We start from the raw sequence: 21,992 nt of genomic DNA, 5'->3' as shown, positions 1-21,992 counted from the left end.
CGCTGGGAGCCGCTGGGTGCTCCTGCTTTGCTGTCAGTCGTTGTTTGGCATGTGATCGCAGTGCAGCGAACAGGTCCTGGGCACAGCGAAACCAGTAGAAATGAATCACAAATAATCCTGTCATTGTGGTGTGTGGCTTAGCTGTGGTGGGTTTGGACTCCCTGCACATCCACCCCATCCACTCCCTCTCTCTCCCACACTCAGCTCTAGGGCTGATTTCCTGAGGTCCCCTGCCCGCCCCCTCGTCTCCGTTCAGAGCTGGCGTTTGTGATACTCTGCTGGGAGGGAGGCGGTGCAGTGTGGTGCCTGAGCACAGACCTGGGAGCCAGGAACCCCTGAGCACTTGTGGACTGGGGCATTTATAGGCTAGAGCGGGCAACTCTTGCCTGGTTTCATGGGCTTCAGGCCTGCGCACAGCGACTCTGTTTGTCACACCCCATGGCTGGCTTGGGCAGAGGCCTCCTGTCCTGTTGCTCTGGCTCCTGCACTGGGAGCTGCTGTGCACAGTCAGTACCTGGGAAGGGGTCCTGCTCTGCACACCACAAGGCCACCTTGCAGGACCAATTGCTGCTGGCAGGGCTGGCTCGAGGCAGACGGAGACACCTTTACCATTTGCTTTGCCATCGGTTAGCCCTCTTTGCAAGGAAGGGACCTGAGCAATGGGGGCTGTTTTCTCTGCCTCAGTGAATGTGTGATCCCGTTTAACTGGAGACATACAGATCGGAGTGGCTCTGGGTGCTGCTGCCAATGACCTTCTAAACACCCCATGGCACCTCACCCTCGAGGACACCAACCCATCCCACCTCCAAATAGCTCCCATGAGCGCTAGGGAGGGCAGCCCTTCTCCTAGGAAGCACCCCAGGGGAGGAGTAGGAACAGGTTAATTTCTGCCCTGAACCTGGGGATGGGAGGTGATTTCACATTTGTGATGATCCACCTCCATCAGTGCGGGGACGGGGAGCACGGCAGGAGATTCTATTAGTGAGCAATGAGGGGCAGCAGGAGCTGCTCACAGAACACATTCAATTAAACATTGATTTTTCACTTTAGTCTCAGTCATGATGTACCACGGTGCGACTCTTCCGTCCGTCTCCTGCATGCCCCTTCCCAAACTGCCCATTCTCCCCCCCACCCCCCCACCCCGGCACAGGAACTGGGGGGAATCATTATCTAGAAGCAGAGGGGGTTGTTAAATGGAAGTGTCACGGGCTAAATCGTGTTTTTATTTACTGCGTGGTTGTGTTTTCTGTGAGGCTCTGGTGAAAAGCTGCAATAGTCAGTTCTCCTGGATCCAAAGAGTATTTCAAATGCTCATCAGATAAGAACAGTGCTAAGGTTTAATGTAAGGGACTCATACCTTTACAAGCAGGAGCTCCATGGGCTAGGTCAGTGGAGACCCCGGTAAAGCCACTCTAGATTCATCCTGAGCGCAGCAGATAGGTCTAAATCAAAGCACGTTAAATCACTGATTTTAATCATGATGTAAGTCATTAAGGAGGAAATCTGGATTTAAATGATCGATTTTAATCCTGTTTTGCATTTGTACTTTTTAGTTATTTTCCTGAAGCAGCAGTTCTCAAAATGTGGGACGGGATCCCAAAGTGCGTCCCAACCCCTTTTTAATGGGGTTGCCAGGGCTGGCGTTAGACTTGCTGGGGCCCGAAGCCTGAGGGCTTTAGCTCGGAGCAGCGGGGCTCAGGTTACAGGCCCTCTGCCTGGGGCTGAAGCCCTTGGGCTTCGGCTTTGACCCCCACCCCGCCCGCCTGCCCAATAATTTTTGCTGTCAGAAGGGGGTCACGGAAGTTTGAGAACCGCTGTCCTAAAGAAAGGTTGGAACTATTCAAACATGTTGATTTGCAGTTAATTACACAGCCTTTGCACTGAACGTGGTGCTTGTTGTTAACCAGAGGATACAATGTATCTGTAACATCTGTTTATGGAATTATGTAGCTTAACTTTTTACTAGTGGATGATTAATTTTTTACTTCCAATTTGTGTTGAGCTCCGTGTGGCTAGCGCAGTCAGCCGACCCTCATCCTGGGCTGGGTCAGAGTCTCTTTCAGTCGCTTGGCACTGAGTCTTGTACAGGAGCCTCCCCACACCTGGGCATTCCTAGCAGAAGTTCAGTTAATTCCTGGAGTCTCTTTTGAGACCAATTACCTCTAGTCCCGGGGAGCAGCCTGCCAGGGCCCCTTGCCCATAGCTGGCTTGTAGTGCCAGTCTTCCCCACAACAAGGGCACAGGGGAGGAAAGGCCAGCCACTATCCCGGACTGGGCTACTAGAGCTCACTGGCAGCCTCTTCTTGCAGTAGCGAGCATCACCTTTTTAAGCTCCCCTCTCCAGTGGCACATGTTCTGCAGGTGCGCCTAATTGCGCTTCCTGGTGCAGGAAGGCTTGTTAGCCTGTCTGTCAGCGGTGTGGGGGCATGTCCTATCACAGATGGAAATGCAAATTCAATTAGAAATGCACAAAAACAGTATTTTATATTTTTGTTAAATAAAACTACCTTAAATGTGTTGGATACATAAGAAAAAAGTTTATCAACACATGTTTTGCATCTAAAACTAGCTGATGTATTAAACAGAGGCAGTATCATCTGTAGTTAGTGCACTGAACTGACTGTTTCCAGTCACCATGTCCTTAAAGCACTAGTAGAGCTCATCCTCTCACACCTACAGTAGTTTTCATTCACAGCTTGGACAAGGAAAACAAGCCTCCCTGCTCTTTCAACTCCCAACTGGTTTCTTAACTTTGAATGAACTACTCATTGTACTGATCTAGTTAAATAAACTGCAATGAAGAAAATATTGCCTCAGCACCTGCAGAAGAGGCTACTGCTGTTAAAAACTGGTTTAGCCCTTTAGCAAACTCAGATTCCAGGTTCTTAGCCAGTGGCTTCCACCAGTTCAGCACTGGTAGACTTTCTTTAAAACGTCAGCAGCAAACATGGACTGCGTAATAGTGCTTTGTGTACAATGTACATTTGACTAGATTATAATAAGTTTAGGACTCAACATAGGTTGTCAATTTCAAATTTAATTTTAAATAGATTTATTTTTAAATAATAAACCTGTATTTAATTTAAATAAAAAAATGCAGGTTTTTTTAAATCAGATTTTATCCATCATGCTCCTAGCCATCAGAATAGCCTTCTCCAAACCTCCTATCTCATTTCTGCTCCTGAGCCTAAAAGGAAACAGCACAGGGCATAGCCCAGAAGGAGCAGCTCTAGTGCGGGGAGGGAACGCAGGCTGCTGTGGGTCCTCATAGCCAGGGCAGTCCCAGCCTTGCCCAGCAGGCTGTACAGAGGGTGATGACATTTCTGGTCTCACTGGGGGAAATGGGACAGGTTAGAGCAATCGATAGACCTGGCAGGGGTCTGATCCCAAATGCTGGGACACCGCTCCAATGAGCGGCTCATTTACAGAGCGGTGCCCTGCCCCAGGGAGCCATAGAACCCCACCCCTAAGTCAGCATGGCAGAAAGGAGAGGGGGGCACTTGCACGCTGCCCGGGAAGCAAAACTGCCCAATGTTGGCATTTCACTGGGCCGAGCCCAAAGCGCGATGCCATTCATTAGCTGCGGAGCTGGAAATGGGCCTCAGGCACTGGGGAGCACAGCACAGTCTCTCTGGGTCAGAGGGCTGCAGCAGCTAGGGAACAGGGCTGTGATGGGCTAATTCAGTGCCACCTGCTGGCTAGGGAGCAGCAACCCATTGGGCTGCTCATCCCTTCAGGTCCCGGCAGCATCTGCAGAGCTGCCTAGCACCAGGTGCTGACATGCATGGGAGGCACCATTCAAAGGGCCCAAATCTGCATCCCTGGGGATGAGCCCCGAGCAGCCGCCGAAGGTACCCAGCCGTGTGGGCTGCCCGCTTGTTCCTCTGGGCATTGCCATGTAGCTAATGGCACAGGCCCTTTCTCCACTTGTGGAGGGTGTTTTCTGAAAAACAAGAAAAGGTTTAAAATGGAATTGTCAGCCCCAAGCTGACAGGAATCATCAGCAAAGTGCGCCATCGGCAGGAACCGGCCCCACGCGCTACATTCCTGGAAAGGCAATGGCCCTGGATTGTGCTGAGGAGGCAGTGTGTGGCAGGGATAAAGCAAGTGGAGCAAACACAAAAACTTCATTAATTAAAGAAACTCGTTAATGAGGGACATTTAATCAGCTAAAGATTAGATCCACTTCCGGCCTTGCGGTGAGTGAGGCAGGGAGACAGCCTTGGCGCGCAGCAGTCTGGGCAGGGGCTGCATGCAGCTCCAGATGTAATGCAGGGAAGACAACGGGTAGTCGGTGGCGGTGGGACTGTGAGCTCCAGGGCAGCACAGCTTCTGCTCCGCAGGCTCCCCAGTGCCGCCCAGCGAGGTGCTCCGGGGGAAGTGGAGAGCTGGCAGGGGGTGAGCGCAGGGGGCTGCACTTGGGAGAGGCTGCCCTCTCGTCATTCTCCTGGGTCTGTTCCTGGATCTAAATGGAGAGTGGGCTCAGGGAGCCGCGGGAACAAGACTGATCTCTTTATTTTTCCTATTATTCCACCCACCTGCCAGCCAGGCCGGGTTACACAGGGCCTGCCTGCGCGTGGGAGTGCCAATACCACCATGGGGCATCGCAGACCTTTCGCCAGCCCCCAAAGTACTCCCCTCCAAGACAGGGCAGAGTGTTTCCCAGAGCTTGACACCCAGCGTGCTGCCAGCCTGCCCACAGTTTCCGCTGCCATGGGCACTACAGATAAAAGCATTGCTGCCCTACCCACAAGGGGATCCTCGTGCCAGCGTGTGGATCGTGCATGGCAGCCTCTCACCCTACCAGCTGTGCTCCTAGCCAGCCACTGGGGTTCTCACCTTCCTCCCCTCCCTGCACACCCAGCTCCGGAGGGTGAGACACCACACCTGGCACTCCTCTGCCCACAGTAGCGGGGTCGCAGTCTCGGTGGGGGAAGGTAGCCCACTGTGGGGGGGGGGGCTGGCGCAGGGCCAGGCGTGGGAGCGGAGGGCATGTTGTCTTTGTTCAGGTGGTGGGGCGGGAAGTGCAGAGGCTTGTCCTGAGCCTGGAGGGCTGGTCAATAAGCAGCAGTGTGGGTGGAACTTTCCCCCTGCCCCAGCTCCCCTCCGTGCTGCCGTCAGTGCCTGCAAGGGTTCACCCAAGCTGCCCCACCCTCTCATTGGCCTGCTCCTTGGAACGGGGCCCCTGTTCCCGGCTGGCCTTGTGCCCCCAGCCCAGGGCCCTGTTGTTCTCAGGTGAATGCTCCATGGTGCCTGCTGATAGCTGTGCTCGCCTGGCCACCGGCTTGCTGCAGAAGGGCCTTGCCAGATCGCCCATCTGCCAGGAGAAGCGGAGGACGGGCAAGGGAGCTATTCCCCTCTGTGGCGCTGGGGGCTTCCCCCGAGCTGGATGCTGTCTCACCCCACCAGCCACAGCAGTGCCTCGGAGGTGCTGCTGGCTTCCCAACCACCAGGCTGCACCTCAGAAGGGGTTCTTGTGCCCCATGGCTCTGCTGTCGCAGCCCTGGTGCTATGTGATGCCGAGTGAGGATCCCAGGGAGGCTGAGCAGGGCCCAAAGGGCTGTGTCTTGCAGGGGCTTCTTGTCCCCTTGTGAGGACATCTCAGCCCCAGCATGACTGCTCCAGCCACCCGAGCCAGCTTTTCCAAACACGGCTGCTCGCTTTGAATGCTGAGCTCGAGTCCCGGCAGTGGGTGAATGCCCACTGTGGCAAAGCCAGTGTGCACGAGAGCTTGTGGGCTGTTGGGCATGCCACTGGGCATCCTCTTGACAGCCACGTGTTGCCCAGACCTGCCCAGCACTCCAGGGCTCTATCGCCCTGCTGTCCCTGGCATGACCCCCAGCCCCTCCGGGAGCCCTGCTCTTGGCTGAGTGGTAAGATTAATTGATAGCTGTTGGCTCTCAGTTCCAGCTGGGTCTCTGTTCAGTTTTAAATACTGGCTTCCTTTCTCTGAGCTCTGTCTCAGGCAATGTGCTTAATCTCCTGTCTCATTTATTAAATGAGGGCCATGGGCCATTAATAATTAGAATATCTTTTAATGAAAATGCAGAAAATCACCATCCAAGCTGCCATCCGGGAGCATCCCCTGCGCTCACACCAGGGGAGGGACATGCTGGGTGCAGTCCAACCTGCTTATTAGAGAGGCCCAGTGCCCTGTGATGCCAGGGGTCCAGCTCCTCACTGCTTGGGGCAGTCTCTTGGTGCGTCTGTCTGTCTCGTGGCTCAGCAAAGCCCTCAGGCTCAGCTCACAAAGCTGACGTTGAGCTCAGAGCACTGCATGGCCCTGGGCTGGGAGCTGAAGGGCAGGGATGGCTGGGGCTGTGTTATCACTCCAGCTCCAGATCTCAGGCCTCTCTGGGTGTCCAGCTCCCAGACTTTCCCACTAGAGCTGGGTTCTGCTCTGTTAGCATTAGCCCCTGTCACGTGGGCCTGCTGCTGTCCTAGTGCCTTATGCATTTCCTGCTCTCTCTGGCTTCTCTTTCCTCGCCTGGGTCACCGTCTGTCTCTCTTTGGTCTGTGAAGTTGCTCCTTGCAGGAGTGGTCAGTTTATGGCACAGCGGGTTCTCTGCAAACCATACAGTACAGAAGTCAGGCCTAGCCCCTGGGCTGTCATAGCTGGCTCACTGTCCGTCACGCCCCTCCCTACTTCATCCCTGTCAAACTCCCAGCTCACCCTACCTGTTGCCCTCACTTGTCTCTCCCCACCCCACCTCCTTCTTTTCCTGGCTCAGATCCTGTGGGCTCAGTGCCTGGAATGCAGTGCCCTCCTCCATTTCTACCTGAACCCACACAACCCCACACATACTTGCCCCTCTTGGCAAGTCAGGACCTCAGCTCTGCCCCAGGCAGATGTGAAATTGGGCTTGTGAACCCTTTGTTTTCCAGAAGTGTTTTCATCTTAAAATGTGTTTGTGGTGCTAGGACTGCCTGCTCGGTGTGAGGGGCTGGCACAGAGAGTGCCCATATGCAGCATGCAGACCAGGGCACCGCTGTCGGTGTGAGGGGCTGGCACAGAGAGTGCCCATATGCAGCATGCAGACCAGGGCACCGCTGTCGGTGTGAGGGGCTGGCACAGAGAGTGCCCATATGCAGCATGCAGACCAGGGCACCGCTGTCGGTGTGAGGGGCTGGCACAGAGAGTGCCCATATGCAGCATGCAGACCAGGGCACCGCTGTCGGTGTGAGGGGCTGGCACAGAGAGTGCCCATATGCAGCATGCAGACCAGGGCACCGCTGTCGGTGTGAGGGGCTGGCACAGAGAGTGCCCATATGCAGCATGCAGACCAGGGCACCGCTATCACTGCTCGGTGCGAGGGGCTGAGAAGGGCCAGCCCTGCTCTAACACCCAGGGCACTGCATATGGACCGTTGACTAATCCAGTGCTTATGGCTTGATCTCCCAGCCCCATGCCCTGGCCACAAGCAGCCTGTTGGGTTCTTCCAGGCAGCAAGCAGAGGAGAGAAGAGCTAGGGCCATATGAACCAGCTCTGTGCCCTGGGGGAAGTAGTTACAGGGTGTCCATGGCAGCATAGGCAGAGAGGGGTGCCTTGCTCAGAGCGCCGGCTCAGGAAGGTGATCTGAGTGTACTAAGTGTAGTGCTTTGGGGGGTCTGGAGGAGACACTGGGGGTGCTGAGGAGCGGGAGGGGGCTGCAGTGCTCTGGATGGGAGGCATGGATGAAGCAGGGGGACTGCTCTGGGGTTCCTGTGGGTCGGGGCCTTTCCTGGAGCACGGCCTGTGCAAAGCAGCGTGTGTCGAGGGAAACATTTAGTGCAGCCCATGGGGAGCAGAGCAGCGGCCAGGTTCCCAGTGATGTGAATGGGCGTCGCTCAGCTAAACTGTTACCTGTCTCCCTTCCCTTCTGGGACCCCCCACCCATCCCCTGTGAGTCCACCCCTCCCACCTGGGACCCCCCACCCATCCCCTGTGAGTCCCTCCCCTTCCCCCTGGGTGCCCTCCCCTCCCACCTGGGTCCCCCAACCCATCCTCCTGCAAGTCTCTCCCCTCTGGGATCCCCCAGCCTCCCTCTTCCTGCAGGCCCCTGTGTTCCTGTCCTTGAGCGAGGGAGCCCCTTCTTCTGTTCAGAGCTCGCTGAGCAGGTGAGTGTCTCCCCATCCTTCTCCCTGGCAGGTGCCTGGGGATGGATGGGCAGCGCCTGGTGGGAGGGATCGCAGAGTGAGCCATAGATCAGGGCCGCTGCAGCACCAGAGACAGCAAGCAGCAAAACAGGGGAACCTAATGGGCCCTGAATGAAATAATACTTGGGATGACAAGCACTGCGACAGCCCTAATTAATAACTGATACGAATGCGGCTGTCAGTGGACGAGCTGGCTGGGCGCCAGCCGTGGGGACCTGCTGAGGTGGGGCCACTCCCCAACCTGTGCTCTGCACGCTCCTGTGCTTCCTCCTGGTCCGTGCATCCCAGCTCACCCTCTGCCCCTCGTCCCTCAGCTTGCCCTGCCCTTGCCATGTCCCTGGCAGAGAATTCAGCATGCTCCCCAGTGCCCTTCAGGGACCGGAAGGTTCCTCACCTTAGGGGCTCTGGGTGTGGCACTGCCATGGCCCAGACCCCGCTCTGAGCTATGCCGGCGGGATCATCCCCGCTGAACAGGGCGCTCTGGGCTGGGCGAGTCTACCTCCTTGAAAGCCCTGGGAGAGCCAAGCCTGGCCAAGTGTCTGGCAGACCCTCCCAGCTATTGTGGGCTGAGGTGGCCTTTCATGGGAGCTGTGGTGAGGAGCAGCCTGACCGATGGCTTGGCCCAGCAGGTGATGCATGCTGGGGAGCGATGCTGGGATGGGGAAAGGAAAGCAGGCCACAGAACTGCTGCTGAGCCGGGGCATGGGGCCTCTGGCTGGTCCAGCCACTGCAAGGAGCTGGTAAACAAGGTAGGAAGGGGCCGGCTGCCTGGGCTCCATCCTCAAAGGCCCAAGGCATGTCAGGGGTCAGCAGGGCTGTAGGGTTTGCTGAGCCTGCTCCCCTTCTTGTGTGCGGAGGCTGTGATGTGTGTGTTGCTTGTCCCACGGGGAAGGTGACTGAAAGCTGCTCGGGTCGATATCTTTGGGGCACCTGCCCGGCAATCTGGCCAGGCCTACACCGCCTCATTGGTGGGTTTAGCAGCTCATGGCACTGGGTTCTGCCCCAGCTGCTGGTTGTGGTAATGTGTCTGGTTACTAGGGGATGGGGCTTAGTGCAGAGTGGTGCTGGATTTGTTCTGCTGTGTCTGAGATGGTGATGCGGGACCCAGGCACTGTCAGACAGGGCCACGGGTCCACGTTAGCATGAGCCCTGCTCCGCTCTGGAAGCCAGAGACTGTTTTTTTCTTTTCACTGGCCCCTGCCAGGTGTCTCAAACGCTTGGCAGTGTTCCCGAGCACTGGAGCTCACAGAATCTGCTGCGCCCCCAGCTGGGGGCAGGCTCTGGAGTCTGCTTCACCCCCAGGGCCATGCACTGTGCTGCTGGCCTGGGCCGCATTGTTGGGGCCCATGGGACTGTGTCAGAGGCACCAGTGCCCCTCCTAAGAGCCCTGCTCCCTCCCTGGTAGTGGTGTTGTTCCTCCAGACACTGTTCAAAGCTCTTCCTCACTTGGTACAAGGCTCCTAGCTGATAGGGCAGGACAGACTTCCCAGTGAGACAGAGCCCTGCCCCAGTCAGGGGCATCCCATTTCCATCTGCAAAAGGGAGGTTTGGAGCAGTGACCTAGAAGCCCTGGGCTTGGACTATGGCAATTTTCTCTGCATGGGACTCAGGAGGAAGGTGAGGAAACCCTGCTGGGATCTGATTTACTCTTGAATCTGGTGATGGCAAAGGACTTTGTGATTATGTTGGTTGTGTCCTGAAAACTATGCAGCTCTTGGCTAGCTCCTTGTGTTGGAAGGGTATTCAGCAGTGCACTTAACTCACTGGCCTCCCTGCTGACCAGCTGTGTAGGGGCACAAGTGAGGGCCAGGTCTGGACTTTCAGTCCTAACTAAGTACATGGCTGTTGCTTCTTTTGACGGACACGCTAGTTGGTATTTGGAATCTGACTAGATCCCAAATGTGGTCCGTGCCAGCCGAGACAGGCTTGTGGGAGGATCTGGCATCAGCTGAGTGTGGTAACTGGCTGCCTAACCCCAAGCTGAAAGACTCCACAGGCTAGTCCCAGCCCTCCAGGGCAGGGTGTCCTTAGAGCAAAGTGTCTGCAGTGCCTCCCTCCACTTCCTGCTCTGCCTTCTGCTTCGGGAACCCACTTCTCTGAAATGGCGAGCAGAATCTGCCATGTTCGGTGGTGGCACTTTGTCCCAGGCCCACCGGTAATAGCCTACCCTTGCACAGATCCATCTCTCCCCAAGCCTGGCATGTACCCTGTGTACAGCAGCACCGCAGTGCCAGTCTTTGCCAATGACACCTATGGAGATGCACCGGAGGGTCACAGTGTAGCCTGGAGCTTGGTGTTAGGGCTGTTGCTGGCTGGTTCCAAAGTGCATTGGTGCTGCCAGCCTGAAGCTCAGATCACTCTGGCGAGCGTCTGGCTGCTGCATCCCTAGGAAGCTGCGAGTGGCTGAGTCAGCGGAGGAAGAAGCCCGTAAGCCTTTGAATGACTTGCAGATCTTTAGTCAGACTGGATTTGTATATAATTACCCACAATGCCCTGGGTTATAGGTCTCAACTTCCTCCATTAACAATTCAGTTGCCAGTGCAAGGTCCCAGTAATGGGGACGGCCGAAGCTAGAGTTTCCCCTGCCCACCCACCCACCATCACCCCACCCCCCCCAACATCTTGTCTGCATCATAAATTGTTCACACCCGCAATGAAGGAGCTTGTCTCCGCAGTCCAAGCCACGCACACAACAGGAGAGACCCTATCCAGAGGGGGTGTCAAAGCTGGCTCCTGTATGCTGGCTAAAGGGTTTGCAGCTGTTTGTTTGTCAGCATGGGGTTATTGACACGGGGGGGGGGGAGCAGGGGGGCCGGTGTTGGACCATGACTGAGAGCCCCTGGGTGAAGGTGGGCCTTGGGTTCTGGGTTCACTTTCACCGCTGGTCAAGTAGTCTCGTTGACCAGGAATCAATAGTAAGAGTGGCCTGGAGTCCAGACCTCCCCTTCCCATCCCAGGTCCCACTCTACAAGGAACCTGCTGGGTCCCATGGCTGGGAGCTGGGACAGAAGGGCTGGAGAGGCAGGTGTGTTAACTTACAGCCCCCAAGCATGGGTTGGGGTCTGGGGAGCACCCCTCACCTGGGCAGGCCTGAGTGAGGCGCACAGCACGGCGCCTGCTGGGAAGGGATCTTTCCACTCCAACAGGGACTGATGATAAGCATCCGATGAAGTGAGCTGTGGCTCATGAAAGCTTATGCTCAAATAAATGTGTTAGTCTCTAAGGTGCCACAAGTCCTCCTTTTCTTTTTGCGAATACAGACTAACACGGCTGCTACTCTGAAACCTTCCTAGGAGTGTGCTCCTTTCTCCCCAGCCCGACCTTTCTCTCCCCCCCACCGCCTGCATTACAGCCCCTGCTCTGCCACTGTGCTGCTCCTCCTTTGGATAATAGAGTGTGTACACACACACACACACACACACACACACACACACACACACACGTGTGACTGCTTGTCACGGAGTCCCTGGGCGATGCTCTGGAACTGCTCCCCACGAAGCCAGGCAGGACTCTGGGGAAGTCTCCTTTCTGGGAGCAGCCTGTCTGCAGGGCAAGAAGCTCACACAGCTTCCCCCTTCCTGGGTCTGACCTCGGAGCATTCAGCATCCTCTGCCCCTCCGTGCGCTTCCCGCAGTGAGTCCGCCCAGGCGGGGTCCTGGGGAAGCCAGAGGGTCCTGCCCCCCAACTCCGCAGTCAGACGGGACTCTCAGCCAGCCAGTAAAACAGAGGTTTATTAGACGACAGGAACATGGTCTAACACAGAGCTTGTAGGTGCAGAGAACAGGACCCCTCAGCTGGGTCCATTTTGGGGGGCAATAAGCCAGACAACCACGTCTGCCCTTCACTCCCTGTCCCCAGCCAGCCCCAAACTGAAACTCCCTCCAGCCCTTCCTCCTCTGGGCTTTGTCCCTGTGCCGGGCCAGGAGATCACCGGATTCCTTTGTTCTCCAACCCTTTAGCTCTCACCTTGCAGGGGGGAAGGGCCCAGGTCATCAGTTGCCAGGAAACAGGGTGTTGGCCATCCTCTGTGTCCAGGCCCCTGCACACACCTGCTCTCTAGGGCTCTGCAATGATCATACACCCTTATCCCACCACCTAGATACTTCAGAACTGCCTAGGGGAAACTGAGGCACCCCCACACTATTCAGCGGAAACATTAAGAACAGTTCCGCTTCGTCACACTGCTGCATTTATTTATGTTTCCCAATACGTTACAGCTAGGCAGGCACCACAGGACCCCCACCCTATCCTAGGGCCCAGGACGAGCCCAGGCAGGGAGAGCTGTGGAGCCCTGCCCCAGTGCAGCCTGCACAGGAGGGCCCCAGCTGGCCCTGGGTGCAGGGAGGGCTGCTTCAGCAGAGCCCCCTGCCCTGGGAGGACTCCACCCCAGGTAGAGGATTCCCCAGTGACGGACCCACCCACCCTCCAAGAGCAGCAAGGGAAGCACACCCCCAGGGCTGGCACTTAGCACTGGGTCCTCCTCCATTCGCTCTCCCTGGGGTCAGCCTGGTGCCCCCTGCCTATCACTCTCAGCACGCCTTCTCCCACGCCCTCCTCCAGCCTCACATCCCCTCATGGTCAGTGACTGAGTGTTTCGGGGCTAGGCTTGGCCCCGTCTCTGGCTTTCAGCCCTGACCCCACAGGACGGGGGAATTTCCCCTGCCAGCCCCAGGAAAGAGGGTAAATTGGGTAAGTTAAAGCAAAGGGGTTAATCAGTTCTTTGATATCTGCCTTGCGTGCTAAGATGCTGTGACGAAGTGGGACTGTTCTTAATGTTTTCTCTGAATATTGGGGGGGTGCCTCAGTTTCCCCTAGGCAGTTCTTAAGTGTCTAGGGGGTGGGACAAGGGTGTATGATCGTTGCAGAGCCCTAGAGGGCAGGGGTGTGCAGGGGTCTGGACACAGAGAATGGCCAACACCCTGTTTCCTGGCAACTGATGGCCTGGGCCCTTCCCCCCTGCAAGGTGAGAGCTAAAGGGTTGGAGAACAAAGGAATCAGGTGACCTCCCGGCCCGCGAAAGGGACAAAGCCCAGAGGAGGAGGGGCTGGAGGGAGTTTCAGTTTGGGGCTGGCTGGGGACATGGAGTGAAGTGCAGACATGGTTGTCTGGCTCACCACCCCCCAAAATGGACCCAGCTGAGGGGTCCTGTTCTCTGCACCTACAAGCTCTGTGTTAGACCATGTTCCTGTCATCTAATAAACCTTCTGTTTTACTGGCTGGCTGAGAGTCACGTCTGACTGCGAAGCTGGGGGGCAGGACCCTCTGGCTTCCCCAGGACCCCGCCTGGGTGGACTCGCTGTGGGAAGCGCACGGAGGGGCAGAGGATGCTGAATGCTCCGAGGTCAGACCCAGGAAGGTGGAAGCTGTGTGAGCTGTGTGTCCTGCAGACAGGCTGCTCCCAGAAAGGAGACTTCCCCAGAGTCCTGACTGGCTTCGTAGGGAGCAGCTCCGGAGCATCGCCCAGGGACTCGGTGATAGATGCCATTTGACATTTCACACCTCTGCCTAGGCCTCTTTCCCCTTTCCTCCCCTCCCTGCTCCCCTCCATTGCACTGGCTCTCCTCTCCTCTTTTCCACCCTTTTCTCCCCACCCCCGTGGGCCTGACTCACCTGGCAGTGTGTTTGCTAATCATGGATAATGATGCTCTGCAATCCTCTTTGGAACAATGATGCCAGAGCGGCTGGGCTTTCTCCCTTGTTGTTCTCCAAGTTGAAGCCTGCCCTAGTTTCTCTTTCTGGAATGTCCAGATTTTCTTCTCTGAGGATCCCTGCACAGTAGGAGCAGGGGCTGCTGACCTTGCCAGATTCAGAGTTGCACCAAAGCTCGTGGGTCACCACTCGCCCCCTGTTCAGTGGCCCCTGGTGAGTCTGAGTCCAGTTCCCAGTGCTGCCCCACTGCTGGCTCAGGAAAGCAGGGGCCTGAGGGCTGATGGAGCAAAGGAGACACAGACCAGAGCTCTGCAGAGCAATGCTCTATAGATGCAGCAGTAGGTTCACAAGCCATTTCAAGGCCTCTTCTGTGACACTATGGATATTGTCCAGTTCACCTCTGAATCCGCTCTAGGCACAAGCACAGCAAGCACGGGCTTGGGGTGGCACATTTCCAGGGGCGGCCTTCCAGCCATCCTTTTTTTCCCCCGGCCCCGCTCAGACAACCAGTGAGCCCCTGCGTGGGGTGGGGCGGTGGGCTCAGTGCGGGGGTCCTGGCCCGGGGGCGCTCCTGCCCTGGCCCCCCGCCACCATGGGAGCGGGGCGATGCGGCTTCTCCCTTCCTGCCCGTCCCTGCCGCACGTGTCATAAGCAGCGGAGGAGCTGGAGTCGAGTGGAGGGGAACCCCTGATCGGGGCAAGACCCTTGGCCGATAAGGGACCCGCTGCCCCGGGCGGCTCAGTGCTGGGTGGGTGCCCCTGGTCTGCCCCCTCCCTGCGGCTGACTCGCCCCCCAGCCACTCTGTTGGTTACTGTCCCCTCTGCTGGGGTGAGGCTGGGGGCCCGCGGGCGGGATGTACAGCCCCGAGCACCTCACTCCAAACACTGCTATAGCATTACACATTCTTTAAACAGTGGCTTCTGGTGAGCGCAGTGTCTCAAAACTGAAATTACTAAAAAATTATTTGAGTCCACCATGTCTCAAAATCGTCTGTCAGGACTCGGATTAATTTCAGTTGAAAGGACCATTGCGAAAAATGTAGATGTCACTGAATTATTAAAAGAGGACGCAAGTATAAACCCAGGAACATTCAATTCATATAAATTCTTTTAATTTATGAGAAACTGGGCGCACCGGAAGACACTAAAGTTATTACAGTGCATAGTTGAACCCAAATTGTTTGTAATTGTGATTTTGCTAAAATTAAATGAGTACACTAGTAGGAAATTGTTTTATTTCACTAACTACAGATTCTGTTTTCATTTTTTTAAAATTTTAAACAGTTAAAAAAAAACCAAAACAAAACAAAAAAACATTGCAAAGTGCAAATGTGTAAAAGGCAAAAAAAAGGTGGGGGGAGGGATTTTTTTGCTTGGGGCGGCAAAAAACCTAGAGCCAGCCCTGGTTCTGCTGTGTTCAGTGGCTTGGCTGTTCTCACCACAGTCACATGAAGGGGAGTCTTTGAGTTTCCACTTGTGCATCAAGTAGCTGTATCTTCCCTGGTGTGTTTGGATGTGGTTTGGTGTGGCCCAAAGTGCGTGGCAGGTGGAACCTGGGAGGGCAGTATGTTGGCTGGTCCCTGTCCATCAGGCCTGAGGCACACGGACTGGTTCAGGCTGCATCTGTCCTGGCAATAGTTGGCAGCCATCCATCTGGTACCTTTGCCAGCCTGAGATCAGGATGGCTGTTCCACTCAGACATTTCTACAGCCAGGGTTCCCTGTGAGAGGACAACGGGCCATGAGCCCTCCTGCTGCAGGGCATGAGCCAGCCATTTCCCTGTGGGGAGCTCACCCCAAGGGACTGGACATGCGTGCATACAGGTCTGACCCTCTCTGCCCATTCCTAGGGTCCTGTCAATAGAGTTACAAACCCCTGCAAACACCTGTCTCCAATGGGGTCCCTGCTTTGGCCTGTGGATGGTATGGCCTCCAACCCTTGGGGTCTCCTGGCCTCACCACCTGGGGGGGCCCCACTTGCTTGCTCCGAGGACTTCTCAGGCTCTGCATGGAGCTGGACAGTCAGCAGCCTTCTTCTGTCTCTGCAGGGTAATCAGGACGCCACGGCTCCTCCTGAAGCGATGGCTCAGCCCTACCCCCCAGCCCAGTATCCTCCGCCTCCCCAGAATGGAATCCCTGCAGAGTACGCACCCCCGCACCCGCACCCTCACCCCACACAGGATTACTCGGGGCAGAGCACGGTACCGGAGCACGCCATGACCCTCTACACACCAGCACAGAGCCACGCTGAGCAGCCGGGCACCGACGCCGGCACGCAGTCCATAGCAGGGACGCAGACGGTATCGGTAAGAGCCCCCATGGAGCCCCGGGTGGGCAGCGGGGCTTTTCAGGTGAGAGGAGCAGTGATGAGCCACGAAGGGATTCAGGGTCCTTTGGCCACAGGCTGGCGCTTGGGGCCAGTGCCGTCGGTGTCTCTTGGGAGGCAGGGCAATATGCCAGCGTGGGGGAGGGGGCGAGATGGTAGCAAGTGCTCTGAGAATGTGTGTATGAAACAGTGACCTGGGGAATCCGGGAGTCCCCTGCCTGGCAGCAGGGGGCTGTGGGTCAGGACTGAGGGGCCTGGTAGAGTTGTCAGTAAGGTCCCAGGCTGGAAGAACAGCCTTGCCCACCAGGAGGCAGGTGGGTCACGCAGCCCCTGCCCCCCCGTTCCCAGCGTTAGCCTAGGCTCTCAGTCCCAAGTCTAGGCCTCTGCCCCAGAGCTGAGCAACCTGTGGCTACAAAGGGAGAGCCATAGGCTGAGCCTGCAGCTCCAGCCCCCCTGGGGGCTGCTGTGCCCACAGCACGGGCAGCGGCAGTTTGCGGTTGCCAGTTCCTCTCCCAGTTTACGGGCTCCCCTGTCATTTCTAATCACTTGTAATCTACCTGCTTGGCTCCTGTCCAATCAGATAGCTTCAATTAGGTGGTTGTAATGCAGCTCCAAGCGGAAAGTGCTGAGCTCTCACTTCCCAGCCAGCCGCCGTCAGCGAGTGCCAGCCCGCCCCCGTCGCACCACACAGCACAGCTGGGCCCGCTCCCTGGCCTTCCCTCCACACGCACGCACGCTTGTCCACACTCTCACTGCACAGGCATGCACGCTCATCCATGCTCATGCTGCACACACGCACACTCGTCCACATGCACGCTGCACGCATGCTCGTCCATGCACACTGTGCACGCACACTCATCCACACGCACTGCATGCACACACGCATGTCCATGTGCACGCTGCACGTGCACGCTGCATATGCAAACGCTCGTCCACATGCACACTGCGTACACACACACTTGTCCACACTCACGCTGCACACATGCACACTCATCCACATGTATGCATGCACACTCATCCACACGCACATTGCACACGCTCATTTAAACTTATGCTGCACACATGCACACTCATCTGCATTCTGCACACATGCCTGCACACTTATCCACACTGCACATGTGCACACTCATCCCCACACACTGCACATACACACGCATCCCCATTCACCTTGCACGCACTCACACTTGCACACTCACCCTCTCACATAACTCTCTTGCACATACACATGCACAAACTTGCACACCCTCACTTAATTCAGTCTAGTGAGGCTGTGTTGGTGACAAGCTAGACGTGCTGCCAAAGTGTAAAAGGAGATGGAGCCCGGGGGGCTGTGGGAGGGGGCCACAGACTGTTAGGGCTTTGATCCCTGGGTCCATTTTACAGTAGTGCCAGTGCGGACCCTCTGGCAGGCCTCTCTGCAGCACCAGGCCAGCTCTTCTCCCTGGGGTCAGGCACAGCTTCGCCCTGCACTTTTCACGAGAGGTCTCCACCCCCGCAGTGGGAGGAGCTCGTTCACCCCCTCTCCCTTGCACGCCCTGTCTGGGGATCAGACACTGCAGCAGGAAGGGCCTGGCTCAGACCATAGTGCCAGGTAGGGGGTTAGTGATGCTGCATGGGGCTCCTCGGGGGCACTGGCCCTTGGCGGCATGTCCCCTTCCCAGCATGAGTGCTGCAGTGGGCTGATGGTTTTGGGGTCCTTTTTTCCAGCAGACAGATGAAGCCGCACAGACAGAGAGCCAACAGCTCCATTCCTCAGAGAACTCAGACAAGCAGCAGCCCAAGAGGTTACACGTCTCCAACATCCCCTTCCGGTTCCGGGATCCAGACCTGCGGCAAATGTTCGGGGTGTGTATGGCCAGTGTGTGCACCAGCCCCGTCGTCCCCGGTGGGCCCAGGAAGAGGCAGGGCAGGGGACTTGACATTGCAAACATAGAACTAATGGATCCTAACAGTGTCCAAGTGCTCACCTTATCTCGTCTCTTGTTCGTATGCCAGGCTCTCCCCCTTTCCCCAGGGCATATCCCAGGCTGCTACCTCCCGGCAGACTGACTGGGAGCCTCTCATTCCTGGCCTGGCCTGGCAGGTTAACTGGGGCCCCCAGGGCTCTGGAGCTCCGACCCGGCAGGTTAGCTGGGGCCCCCAGGGCTCTGGAGCTCCGGCCCTGCAGATTAGCTGGGGCCCCCAGGGCTCTGGAGCTCCTGCCCGGCAGGTTAGCTGGGGCCCCCAGGGCTCTGGAGCTCTGGCCTGGCAGGTTAGCTGGAGCCCCCAGGGCTCTGGAGCTCCGGCCTGGCCCGGCCCGGCAGGTTAGCTGGAGCCCCCAGGGCTCTGGAGCTCCAGCCTGGCCCGGCCCGGCAGGTTAGCTGGAGCCCCCAGGGCTCTGGAGCTCCGGCCTGGCCCGGCCTGGCAGCTTAGCTGGGGCCCCCAGGGCTCTGGAGCTCCGGCCCGGCAGCTTAGCTGGGGCCCCCAGGGCTCTGGAGCTCCGGCCCGGCAGCTTAGCTGGGGCCCCCAGGGCTCTGGAGCTCCGGCCTGGCAGCTTAGCTGGGGCCCCCAGGGCTCTGGAGCTCCGGCCCGGCAGGTTAGCTGGAGCCCCCAGGGCTCTGGAGCTCCAGCCCGGCCAGGCAGGTTAGCTGGGCCCCCAGGGCTCTGGAGCTCTGGCCTGGCAGGTTAGCTGGGCCCCCAGGGCTCTCCTTGAAGGGCTGCGCAGCAGAGCATTAAGTTGGCAGTCCCATCGCTTGGGGCTCAGCTCAGCCTGGGTGAACATGGGTAGCGCTGTGCAGGGTGGGCCCCTTGGCTGCTCCGCGGGCGGGAGATTTGCAGCAGGCCTGCTCCCCGTGTGCCTGGGGGTTGGGGACGAGGCAGGCCCCTCTGCAGAGCCCGGGCACTCTTCTCACCCCTCTGCTCTCTCTGATTGCAGCAATTCGGGAAGATCCTCGACGTGGAGATTATTTTCAATGAGCGGGGCTCCAAGGTGGGTGCTGCCCGAGGCCGGCGTCATTACAGCAGCCCCGGGAGCAGGCCAGGCTGACCTGTGACATGTGCGTTTCTCCTGGCGAAGGCTCCACTCAGGGAGGGACTCAGGGGCTCGTCTTCCCTGCTCTTCCTGACTCACTCCTGTCCTGCCCAGCTGTCTGTGTGCTGCTGCTTCTCTCTCCCGCTCCCTCCCTCTCTGCGGCCAGGGGCCTGCCCCACACTCCAGTCCCCTGCCTCTCACCTGCACTCAGGTGCCTCCCAACTGGCCGCAGCTCAGACCACAGCCATGGGGACAAAGGGCACTGGCCTAATGCCAGCCCCTTACCAGAGGGGAGCAGCCTCATCTGAGCAGAAGGGATTTCACTGGGCGGTGGCTCGGTCCCTCTGTCCCGTGCCAGCGGGACACAATGGCTCGGTCCCTTTATCCTGTAATAGGGAAAACACGGGGGGGAACAGCTTGGTCTCTCTGTCCCATGCCAGGCAGGAGGGGAACCATGGCTTGGTCCTTCTGTCCCATGATGGAGAGTGGATAGCATGGGGCGGGCAGTTCAGGCCCTCCGTCCCACACTGAGGGGGCTGGCTCGGTCCCTCCGTCCCACACTGAGGGGGTGGGCAGCTCAGTCCCTCCGTCCCACACTAGTACAGGGCAGCCCATGTCCCTGTGTGTGTGGATGTTTCTTTTGGATCTTCACTGCTTCTCTGTTCCCCTCTCCCCATTACTGGGGTGACTTGGGGGTGGCCCCAGACAGGATCTCTCTCGCTCTCTCCACGCAGGATCTGGCCCTGAACACACTGCCTGAGCCTCCTGTGCCAGCTCTCCTGATTCACCTGCTCTCTCTGTCCCCATTCCCCTTCTCTCTCGCTCTCGCTCTCTCCCTCCCCGTTTCTCCTCTGCTCACAGGGTTTTGGGTTTGTAACTTTTGAAACTAGCACAGATGCCGACCGGGCACGAGAGAAGCTGAATGGCACAATCGTAGAGGGACGGAAAATTGAGGTGCTCAGATAAGTGTGACTGCCATTGCCTGCTGTGTGTCGCCCACGCGGGTGCCTGGGCCTCCCCTGCCCCCAGGCTGCTTGCCTTGCACACACCCTTCCCGGGGACTGCGGGGGTCCCAGTCATGTCGCATGCCTTGTGCGTTCACCCCCGCTTTCACCTGTCCTGTTCCTTTGAGCCAGCTGGTGGGAGGGAAATCCAGGCCCTGCCCAGGGACCGTGGAGCGGTTCAGCAGGGGAGTGGGCTTTGCTGGCTTCCTTCCCTCTCAGTGCCTGCTCCGCCCAGCATTAACTGGCCCAGGTCCCTGCCACCTGGCCCCTGGCCATGCCAGAGTCTGGCCCAGAGCGGAGTCCCCATCATGCATGTTCTCCTCCGTGTGGTGCTGATGGTGGAATGTTTGCTGAGTGCCAGCGCATGTCCTTGGCCAGTGGTGCCTTGCACTGGGGCTAGGAGGAGAGCTTACCGCCTGAAGCAAATGGCACAGGAGCAGGAGGGCAGGTGAGGGCTGGACCCCAGGGAGTTCTGGGGGGAGTTGGAGGGAGCACTGAAGGCCAGCATGCTAAGCCTCAGCTCTGGGGAGCACAGCTCCAACTTGACTGAAGTTCACCAGTGAACTGAGCGTGAGGGTCCCTTTCATGCTCCCCTCCCAGGGATTGTTGGTCGGCACCAAAGAGCAGCCAGTCGGCTGCATTAGCTCTGGGGTCTGCAGGACAGGACAGAGGGACACGGGCAGCGCTGGGGAAGCAGGGGGTAGGTCTGAGATAGCAAGAGATGCCACAGGTCAGCAGTGAGGAGTCAACACTACAAAAATGGCAGAGTGGGAGCTGCCATGGGTGAAAACTGAACAGCATCAGCAGAGCTGGGGGGGCCCAGGACTGGTGTAACTGGGGATCTGCGGGTCGGGACTGAGGGGCACCGACAGCTGGGGGGGGCCAGGACCGGTGTAACTGGGGATCTGCGGGTCGGGACTGAGGGACACCGACAGCTGAGGGGGGGCCAGGACCGGTGTAACTGGGGATCTGCGGGTCGGGACTGAGGGGCACCGACAGCTGGGGGGGGGCCAGGACCGGTGTAACTGGGGATCTGCGGGTCGGGACTGAGGGGCACCGACAGCTGGGGGGGGGGCCAGGACCAGTGTAACTGGGGATCTGCGGGTCGGGACTGAGGGGCACCGACAGCTGGGGGGGGGGGGGGGCCAGGACCGGTGTAACTGGGGATCTGCGGGTCGGGACTGAGGGGCACCGACAGCTGGGGGGGGGCCAGGACCGGTGTAACTGGGGATCTGCGGGTCGGGACTGAGGGGCACCGACAGCTGGGGGGGGGGGGCAGGACCGGTGTAACTGGGGATCTGCGGGTCGGGACTGAGGGGCACCGACAGCTGGGGGGTCAATGTGCACGGTCTGCTACTGCATGTTGCCTGGCTCTGACAAGGACTATTGGACCCTCCCATTCATGGGCACCAAAATTGTCCCCTGCCCCGCTCCAGTGCAGAATTGTCCCTTCCCATGGCCCCTCTGAGTGGTGTAAAACGGGAGGCTTCCTCCTCTCCACACGTGCAGTTCAGCAATCCTTCCAGGCTTTGCCACTCGCACTGGCCAGGCAGTGAGCCTAGCACAGGCCTCTCCTCCCACTGCCTCGTGCCCGTGTCCCCTGTACAGCCCCCAAGGCTGAAATGAGCTTGTAGCAGGCCAAGGAAGTGCCAAGGCAGCCTGCTCAGCACACAGCACCTTGTCAAACTCAGCTTCTGCAAGCTGGGGCTCGGCTCTGGATGTGGGTCCGAAGGGAGCTGGCTGCTATCTGCAGTGTAAGCTCTTGAGGCCTCAGGACCAGGTATCGGTTACCCCAGGGCTGCAGGTCAGGACTGAGGATCACCAGCAGAGCTGGGGTTGGGGAGCCAGGGCTGGAGTAGCAGGGGCAC

At 58.0% G+C, this 21,992-nt stretch overlaps 1 protein-coding gene across 21 annotated transcripts in view; it reads left to right on the top strand.

Annotated features, from left to right (window-relative positions):
* The window catches only part of RBFOX3 (RNA binding fox-1 homolog 3), a 352,823-nt gene that overhangs the window by 319,737 nt on the left and 11,094 nt on the right, over nucleotides 1-21,992 (top strand). For 13 of the 21 annotated variants that reach the window (XM_043527730.1, XM_043527725.1, XM_043527720.1 and 10 more), the window contains 4 exons: nucleotides 15,833-16,135; nucleotides 17,818-17,955; nucleotides 19,025-19,078; nucleotides 19,982-20,074. In XM_043527730.1, the coding sequence (XP_043383665.1) occupies nucleotides 15,866-16,135; nucleotides 17,818-17,955; nucleotides 19,025-19,078; nucleotides 19,982-20,074 (555 nt within the window). In that variant the 5' untranslated portion in view covers nucleotides 15,833-15,865. The remainder of the gene's footprint in view (nucleotides 1-15,832; nucleotides 16,136-17,817; nucleotides 17,956-19,024; nucleotides 19,079-19,981; nucleotides 20,075-21,992) is intronic. The other 8 variants (XM_043527735.1, XM_043527717.1, XM_043527722.1 and 5 more) reach the window with 5 other exon arrangements.

The sequence above is a fragment of the Chelonia mydas genome, chromosome 14 (genome assembly GCF_015237465.2).
Source record: "Chelonia mydas isolate rCheMyd1 chromosome 14, rCheMyd1.pri.v2, whole genome shotgun sequence".
Lineage (NCBI taxonomy): Eukaryota > Metazoa > Chordata > Testudines > Cheloniidae > Chelonia > Chelonia mydas.
Note: the sequence above shows the minus strand (reverse complement) of the source record. Positions and strands in the feature narration are given on the sequence as shown.